Raw genomic sequence first — 10,000 nt, forward strand, 5'->3', positions numbered from 1 at the left:
CTGACAGGAGGTCTATAATTAGACATTAGAATCTTAAATACTTTCTTAAATATTGGAACAACATTGTCTTGCCTCCACATTATCCTAAAAATAGATGTTAATGGCTTACTGATGACCTCCTTGCATTCTTTATTAACCCCTTCAGTATCATGACGCGTTTCCATATTCATTCTGCTTATTATTTGTTGATTTTACAGTCTCAGAAACTTATGTGGGATTAGAATAGTGAAAATTGTGGCCATTACTCATCTGATCCCCCATAAGCCCCTTCCTAATGTCAATACAATGGTCTAATGGTACACAAAATTCAAGATGAAAATGTGTCCCATTACTGAAGAGGTTAAGTACTCTTAGATATATTTCATCAGGTCCTGGTGACTTGAAGTTTTTTAGTCTATCTATCTCATGTTGTACCCTCCATATACTTATGGGAATATCTATCAGCTTTACACATTCTTCTACTCTAAAACTCTGTTCTCTATCTGGCATTTTCTGGAAGTTTTCCTGATTGAAGACAAATATAATACTCGTTCATAATTTTACTTTCTCCTCACCAGAACTAGCAAGCTCTCTATTAGATGCCTTTATTGGACGTATTTTTTTTCTCTATTTTTTTTTTCCTAAATACCTGAAAAAAAAACCCTTGGAATCAATCTTTGTTTGGCTGGGTACCTTTAACTCTACAGACTAAACAGGTACTACACATTTTTTTTTTTATTTCATGACGTTTTACTCTCGAATGCTAGTGATCGATATTTTTACATAATCCACATTTATATAACTCTAGTTTAGCATTCATTAATTCTAACAATATTCGAACTTAATCATAATGACTGAATTACTGTGAATTATTTTTGTTTATTGCATAAAATGATACTGCAGTTTTCATTTATTATGGGAACATATACCCCTTTAGCATTCTCAACTATCATAGTTATCACACAAAAGGAGAAAATAAAAGGTGTACTGCACTTGTTACCATATTTTTAGCTGATGTTGATCAGTTGCTCCTTATGGCGAGTTCAGTGACCCTCACATATGTTACCTGCCGCTGCATCAGGGCATGCGCCGTTGAATAGTGCGCATATCCCGATCGCATGCTTCATGTACTTAAAAACCCCAAAACTGACCTAAGAAGCACAGCGGGTCAGACTCTCATCCCATCTGGTATGAAGATTTTAACACTCGTAGTTGGCGGCTGCGGCTCCCTGGTGCTGCTGTCGCTGCTCCTACTGCAGGTAACTATATGATTGCGAGGAATAAAAATGTTTTAATTAGTGAATGCTCTTATTAGTGAGTGCTAGTATTATTTTTGCTTTCAGCAATGGTTTTTTGCATTAATTTATTTCCAAAATCTGTTTCATTCTTTAAACTTAAAGCTGAAAATTTACTACAACATAATTTTCCTTCTATGCTTTGACGTTCACAGCTACAGCTATTAATGCAAGAGTTAATCGGTATTTACAAGCTTTCATTTCTATCAATTGTAAACTAGAACTCTTTGCCTTTGTCAGTATTTCCTTTCTGATGACTTGATCTTTTTTTTTTAATGTTGTTTCATGAATTCATGATATTATTTTTATTCTCGATATATATATATATATATATATATATATATATATATATATATATATATATATATATATATATATATATATATATATATATATATAATATATATAAAACACACTATGTGTGTGTGTGTGTGTGTGTGTGTGTGTGTGTGTGTGTGTGTGTGTGTGTGTGTGTGTGTGTGTGTGTGTGTGTGTGTGTGTGTGTGTGTGTGTGTGTGTGTGTGTGTGTGTGTGTGTATTGAATTAAATGTCCAGTAATGTACAGGTGAACAGGGATAAATTCTATATAAAGGCAAATATTGAGTTAAAGGAAAACTAAAAATTGGAAACAAACATATGATGGAAAGGCGTGGCAAAGCAACACTAGACAAGAAAAGATCACAAAAGACAAAACAAACGAAATATAATGAATAATAAAAAAAAAGATAGTGTGGTGTTACGGAACTATCCTGTCGTGATGTCTGTGGTGAGGACTAGCGAGAAGGTAATGCTCCACTCTTCACTCCCCACCACAGATATCACAACAGGTTAGATCTGTAACACCACACTATTTGTTTTGGTCTTTTATTTATTTTTCAGTGCGATTTGTTTGTTTGTCCTTCGTGTTCCTTCTGGTCTAGTGTTGCTCTGCCACGCCTTTGATTATAAATTTCTTTTTTTTTTTTTTTAGTTTTTACTCAAACTTTGCTTTTATACATCTTATAGTCTGATGATGCTTCTCTTAAGGCAAAACTTCGATGAAAAATAAGTGAAGAATGAGACTCACTGTATCCCTCCTCACCTCTAGATTACTTGAATTTATATTTAAAATATGCAAGCAAGCAAGCATGCACACACACACACACACACACACACACACACACACACACACACACACACACACACACACACACACACACACACACACGGCCCGGTAGCTCAGTGGTTAGAGCGCTGGTTTCACAAGCCAGATGACCGGGGTTCGATTCCCCGGCCGGGTGGAGATATTTGGGTGTGTCTCCTTTCACGTGTAGCCCCTGTTCACCTAGCAGTGAGTAGGTACGGGATGTAAATCGAGAAGTTGTGACCTTGTTGTCCCGGTGTGTGGTGTGTGCCTGGTCTCAGGCCTATCCGAAGATCGGAAACAATGAGCTCTGAGCTCGTTCCGTAGGGTAACGTCTGGCTGTCTCGTCAGAGACTGCAGCAGATCAAACAGTGAATTACACACAGATATATATATATATATATATATATATATATATATATATATATATATATATATATATATATAGATAGATAGATAGATAGATAGATAGATAGATAGATAGACAGAGAGAGAGAGATACCAGTGTAATGCCCACCTTTTTCCATTTTTCTGTCTTTGTGTAAGCACTTCTTTTCATAAACACAATAACAAAACAATAACAATGGAAATAAATCACACTTTTTAGGTATGTGGAGCTGCAGCAGAGAAAAGCGAGGACGTGAGGAAAGTTCTGCAAAGTGTTGGAGGTGCTAACTGTGAGGATGAAGGAGAGAACTGTGTACAAGAACCCTCCTTACGCCAGTCTCTTGTGGAAGAGACAAAACGGTTAAGTAAAGAGAAAATTGGGAATGTACCTCAAGACGAATCAGTAGATTTCAAAAACAAAATGCATAACAGGAAATCTGCTGCAGATGTAAAGAAAACTAAAGGTAAGTTAGTCGCCAAAAATAAGAAAAGAACAAAGAATTCAAGAAAGCAGGCAACTAAGAAAAGAAAAACGAAAACCAAGGCAAAAAATGTTGAAAAAAAAGCAAAACGGAAAAATGCAAAGGATAAAGAGAAGAAACATTTTCAGAAAGTAAATGAAAAGCTTGACAATACAAAGTCAAAAACAGTAAAGACAAGCACTTCCAAAATACATAGGAAAAGAAAGAACAAAAATAACAAAAACCGGAAAAAACTCAAGAAAGCAAAGAAAACAAATATTAAAAGATATGATAAAAATCCCAAAAATAAAAAAATAAATAAAAACAAGAAATTGAAGAAAAATAAACCAACACTAAAGAAAAAGATGAAGACTACAAAGAAAAAAGGAAATAAAGTCAACAAGAAAAGGAAAAAGGAATCAGGTAAAAATAAACCAACACCAAAGAAAAAGATGAAGACTACACAGAAAAAAGGAAATAAAGTCAACAAGAAAAGGAAAAAGGAATCAGGTAAAAATAAACCAACAATAAAGAAAAAGATGAAGACTACAAAGAAAAAAGGAAAGAAAGCCAACAAGAAAAGGAAAAAGGAATCGGGTAAAAATAAACCAACAATAAAGAAAAAGATGAAGACTACAAAGAAAAAAGGAAAGAAAGCCAACAAGAAAAGGAAAAAGGAATCAGGTAAAAAGCGCAATAAAAATATAACGAAGAAAAGTAAATTCAAACAAAGTAAGGTTAAGAAAAAAAAATTGTCCACTCGAAAAGATAAAGATTCACCTGCAACCAATGAGGATGTGGAATTGAATAAAAAGAAGAATACAGCAAAACAGGAAAAAAATGATACAAATGTCAGTAAAGGAAATGAACTACGGCATAAAAAGAAAAAGAAGTGCAAGAAAAATATGAAGAAATGTGTCGAATTTGGAGGAGTCTGCAAGAAAAAGGGCAAGTGCAAGGGAAAAGTGATACCCAAAAAATGTGGAAAGCACTTGAAGTGCGAGTGTTGCGTCGTAAAGAAACCGAAACCGAGTAAGTATTGGTATATTTTTGTGTTTATTTCGTTGGATTGAAGAAAACCTGTTTTCTTTTTTTTTTTTTTTTTTTTTGTGTGTGTCTGTTTGCCTGTATCCCGTGTATTTTAAGTAATCCACTTCATTATGTTCAACTTGGTAATCTTTTATAATCTTTCGGGAAAGTAGCAAATCAGCTCCGTCACTGTAAAAAAAAAAAAATGAAAATAGGTAAGTACACAAATAAAGAATATTTATTGATTACATGCTACGAAAAGGTACTCTTGCTAGATTGATACATACCATTCTAAGTAATGACAATATAGTCAGATGAAACTGACTTTCAATACCACTTTAATTATAATCAATTTCAGCGAGAATCGATTCTTAGCTCGACAAATTAATATATTCTAACGCTGATGGAATCCGAACCATTCTAGAGATACCATATTTTATTAAGGTGATTTTTTTTCATTCATGACTGTCCCTCTATTGCATTTTAAGCAACATATTTGTTAAATATCAAGAATGGCCTCGTGGCCCTATTTATTACTGTTTCCTGCTCCTATCCTCTACAGCAGTTATTCCCAATCCCATGGTCGCGATTCAAATAAGTGTCGCGAGGATTTCTTTGAGGGTCACCGGAGGATCTTACAAAAATATATATATTAGTAATTCACTGCAGCTTACATTTGGATTTTGGATAATGCAGCATATTTGCTTCACTAGAACAGTGTAAAGATTGTTTTAGACTCGTATTTAGAAAGGAAGCGTGGTAATATAAACATATATGATAGAATAATGGGAGCTTATAAACATTTGTAAGTATAATTGTAACATGAAAATTCTGTGATTTATTACATTTTCACAAATTCATGGTCTCTACTCATGGTTAAGACTGTGTTTAGGGTCGCAACCAAACTTACTTTAGGACACTGATCATATGTGTCTTTAACATCATGACGATTAAAACAACGATTGCCTAGCAAATGTGAATCGTTAACATACGCTGAACTTAATTTTTCTGCCCGTTTTCGACGCATGCAGAGCGTATGTTTATCGTATGGGTATCGTACGAGTAGCAAACTGAACGTGTCCAGAACTTTTGTGAACTGATTTTAAATTATTTCGTAACGTATGGCAACAAATGGTGAACGTAATGAGTGCATGAGGAACATGTGACGGACGTACACGTAACGATATAGTAAAAATAATATGATAATTCATTCAGAGGGCTTTTCTCCAGTATGTATCTTCTTGTGCAGCAATGCATACAATACATTAGTTATATATATATATATATATATATATATATATATATATATATATATATATATATATATATATATATATATATAAATAAATATATTGTAATAACATCTACTTACCTACCTGCATCTCTGATAGTTTTCTGCAGCTGATACAGTGTCAAATCTATTAGTCATTCTGATGTCGTAGGACAGCTTACTGGTACTTTCTAACGCGTTGGTATGCATACGTTCGGTATACATCCATTGATCGTTACATGCATAACAGCAATGCCTACTGGGAACGCTGGCTATTATGTGAATGAATATGACGGCTGAGGAAGGATCAGAGAACGAATGATAGCAATCGCCTTACGAGCCTGTAACTTATCCCCAACGTATGTATAATGTACTGGCCATACGTTGGCGTTTGTCGATAATTTTATGCATACACAATAATTTCTCATCCTCCCTGTGTACGACAACGTACGGCACTATGCTTCAACGCGTCATAACGATGAAACAGCGTACCCATAACTTATTCAACGTATGCTGGAAGTGTGCTACCGTTTTCAATGTGTTTACCATACGTTTTCTAAATCGTCAAGGTATAACAGGTAGTTAACCTAGCTTTACCTGACATTACTCAATCCCATTAACCTAAGCTGACCTAACTTAACTGTTACAGCGTTGCCAACACACCTCCAGTTAACCTAGGTTAGGCTACGTTACGTTAGGTAATGCTAGGTTAGATCAATATCCAGAGGTAGGTATACAGTACTTACACTACAGATTACTGGAAATTTTCATTAGAGATTGCTGAATTTTCTTTTTTCCTGTAGTATAAAGAATGGTGGCTATCGTATCAACAACAGCAGTTGCTCCTTATTTATCTTTGGTGGTGAAATGTGAACTATTGCCATATTTTAGCTTTCCTCACCCGAAAATTACGCTTTCCACCAGGTCCTCAGAATTGGAAGAGGTGGGAGTCGAAAATAATAGGAAATACAGCCGCGCGGTCATCTTTTATAATATTTACCATATATTTTATTGGATACTAAACAATATGCAAAAGCTAAAATGACATTACGTTCAATAGTAGTAGATAATTTAATACGTTCTTGCTTTTTCACAATATGTGATAAAGTATGAGCGATCAGACTGTGTAGTGTGTATACAGAAGAGTATTGCACTGCAATGGATGGCGTTCTCGGACAACGGCTAACTGACTTTAAGAATTTGCAATAGTAGGGAAGATTTACATATTGTAATTGGAAATTTCTTACTTATTATGGTCATAAATATTACCTATGTTTCATTCTTATCATTCATTTACAGAATGCAAGACTAGTGCCACTAAAAAGTGTAAAAACAAAAAAGGCAAGTGCAAGAAGAAGTGCAAAAAAACAGAAAAGAAAATCAAGAAAGGTTGCCGCTCTAGAAAGTGTCAGTGTTGTGTCAAATGCCCCAAAACGTGTTTGTATGGACGCGGACGCTGTGTGCCCAATAGAAAAATGTGTATCGGCATTGTTGCTGGAAAGTGTGAACATAAGGCATGCTTCTGCTGTGTTATTGGTGAGTCATGAAAGGCGGAGCAGAAAAAATCTACCAATCCACTCACCTAGCAATCTCTCTCTCTCTCTCTCTCTCTCTCTCTCTCTCTCTCTCTCTCTCTCTCTCTCTCTCTCTCTCTCTCTCTCTCTCTCTCTCTCTCTCTCTCTCTCTCTCTCTCTCTCTCTCTCTCTCTCTCTCTCTCTCTCTCTTGGTGAATTACGTCTGCCATCATTATGTGCTGTACTATCTCATCCACCATTACGTGCAATAGGTCGTAGTATGAGTAGCATGACTCGAGGGCCAGTAACTTCCTGCTGACTCCTTAACTCCTAGATCCCTCTTTCCTTATATAATTGGAGATGTTTATGAATAACGGAATCATATTTGTAGTAGTTTTGTCGCTGTATGTGATACAGAGAGTAAATATAGACTCAATTCGCCTCTAACCTAAACTGCCCTTTGAATGCCCTATCGAAGGAATCAGGATTGGTTTACAAGTTATATGTGCAGTTCTATGTATCAGTCAGCTTTCGTGAGTAAGACAGACCTTTGTACTGCCATATGCATATTACAGTACGTACTACTTATGTCCCTTATGACCAATGTGGTTACCATATTGCGCTTTTTGCAGATGTGAAGCCGCCAATAAAACCTCCAATGACAACACCAAGACTCACGACAACAACAGGACCTACGACAACAACAGGATCGACAACAACAGGACCAACAACAACAACAACAACAACAACAACAGGACCAACAACAACAACAACAACAGGATCGACAACAACAGGACCAACAACAACAACAGGATCGACAACAACAGGACCAACAACAACAACAACAACAACAACAACAGGATCGACAACAACAGGACCAACAACAACAACAACAACAGGATCGACAACAACAGGACCAACAACAACAACAACAACAGGACCAACAACAACAACAACAGGATCGACAACAACAGGACCAACAACAACAACAACAACAACAACAGGACCAACAACAACAACAACAACAGGATCGACAACAACAGGACCAACAACAACAACAACAACAGGATCGACAACAACAACAACAGGATCGACAACAACAGGACCAACAACAACAACAACAGGATCGACAACAACAGGACCAACAACAACAACAACAGGATCGACAACAACAGGACCAACAACAACAACAACAACAGGACCAACAACAACAACAACAACAGGATCGACAACAACAGGACCAACAACAACAACAACAACAGGATCGACAACAACAACAACAACAACAGGATCGACAACAACAGGACCAACAACAACAACAACAGGATCGACAACAACAACAGCAACAACAGGATCGACAACAACAGGACCAACAACAACAACAACAACAGGACCAACAACAACAACAACAACAGGATCCAACAACAACAACAACAACAACAACAACAGGACCAACAACAACAACAACAACAGGACCAACAACAACAACAACAACAACAACAGGACCAACAACAACAACAACAACAGGACCAACAACAACAACAACAACAACAACAACAACAACAACAACACCAACAACAACAACATCAACAACTGCAATATCACCCGCTCTCGTTAATCAGTTGCAAGAACTCATTAACAATATCAATTCATTATCAAATTCTCTAAATACCATTACAACACTAATAAGCACTCTTCAAACTCTCATAGTAGGCGGCGGAAGGAAGCGAAGAAAAAAGAGAGCAGTTTCCGCAAGCGTCACGGCTATTATAGATCTTATTTCTCAATTAAAAACAGCAGTTATGAATGACAATGTGTCTCAAATAGCCTCATTTGCAAATAATCTCGAAAACAGTGTCACAAACATCGGAACTATTAGTTATGATGACCGCATTGCATTACAAAATGGTCGTAATAGTTTGGTGGAAGCCGTATATTTGATCCCGCCTCTGTCCAATAAACTGCAAGCTGAAGCTGAGCAAATCAGAACACAACTGAAAAATATGGGTGCATCAGGACTGCCCACTCTCCCCCCCACTGTAACTGCGCCCCTCTTATCTACATCTTTTTCCTTAGTACCACCGACAACAACAGCACCGACAACTGCAGCACCGACAACAACAACAACAACAGGACCAACAACAACAACAACAACAGGACCAACAACAACAACAACAACAGGACCAACAACAACAACAACAACAGGACCAACAACAACAACATCAACAACTGCAATATCACCCGCTCTCGTTAATCAGTTGCAAGAACTCATTAACAATATCAATTCATTATCAGATTCTCTAAATACCATTACAACACTAATAAGCACTCTTCAAACCCTCATAGGAGGCGGCGGAAGGAAGCGAAGAAAAAAGAGAGCAGTTTCCGCAAGCGTCACGGCTATTATAGATCTTATTTCTCAATTAAAAACAGCAGTTATGAATGACAATGTGTCTCAAATAGCCTCAATTGCAAATAATCTCGAAAACAGTGTCACAAACATCGGAACTATTAGTTTTGATGACCGCATTGCATTACAAAATGGTCGTAATAGTTTGGTGGAAGCCGCAAAATCGATCCCGCCTCTGTCCAATAAACTGCAAGATCAAGCTGAGCAAATCAGAACGCAACTGAAAAATATGGGTGCATCAGGACTGCCCACTCTCCCCCCCACTGTAACTACGCCCCTCTTTTCTACATCTTTTTCCTTAGTACCACCGACAACAACAGCACCGACAACAGCAGCACCGACAACAGCTGCACCGACCACTGCAGGACCAACAACAGCAGCACCGACAACAGCAGCACCGACAACAGCTGCACCGACCACTGCAGGACCAACAACAGCAGCACCGACAACAGCAGCACCGACAACAGCTGCACCGACAACAGCTGTACCGACCACTGCAGGACCAACAACAGCAGCACCGACAACAGCAGCA

The 10,000-nt window shown here is 37.2% G+C and overlaps 1 protein-coding gene across 2 annotated transcripts in view; it reads left to right on the plus strand.

The window, feature by feature from the left end:
* Positions 1-8,236: 8,236 nt before the first annotated feature.
* Positions 8,237-10,000, plus strand: part of LOC123518182 (mucin-5AC-like) — a 2,331-nt gene continuing 567 nt past the window's right edge. Inside the window, exons 1-2 of one of the 2 annotated variants that reach the window (XM_045278871.1) lie at positions 8,237-8,282; positions 8,629-10,000. The exon at positions 8,629-10,000 is cut by the window's right edge and continues 567 nt beyond it. In XM_045278871.1, coding sequence (XP_045134806.1) covers positions 8,861-10,000 — 1,140 coding nt within the window. In that variant the 5' untranslated portion in view covers positions 8,237-8,282; positions 8,629-8,860. Of the gene's footprint in view, positions 8,283-8,583 lie in introns of those variants that run through there. The other variant, XM_045278870.1, reaches the window with a different exon arrangement.

This window comes from Portunus trituberculatus, chromosome 43 (genome assembly GCF_017591435.1).
Source record: "Portunus trituberculatus isolate SZX2019 chromosome 43, ASM1759143v1, whole genome shotgun sequence".
Taxonomy (NCBI): Eukaryota; Metazoa; Arthropoda; class Malacostraca; order Decapoda; family Portunidae; genus Portunus; species Portunus trituberculatus.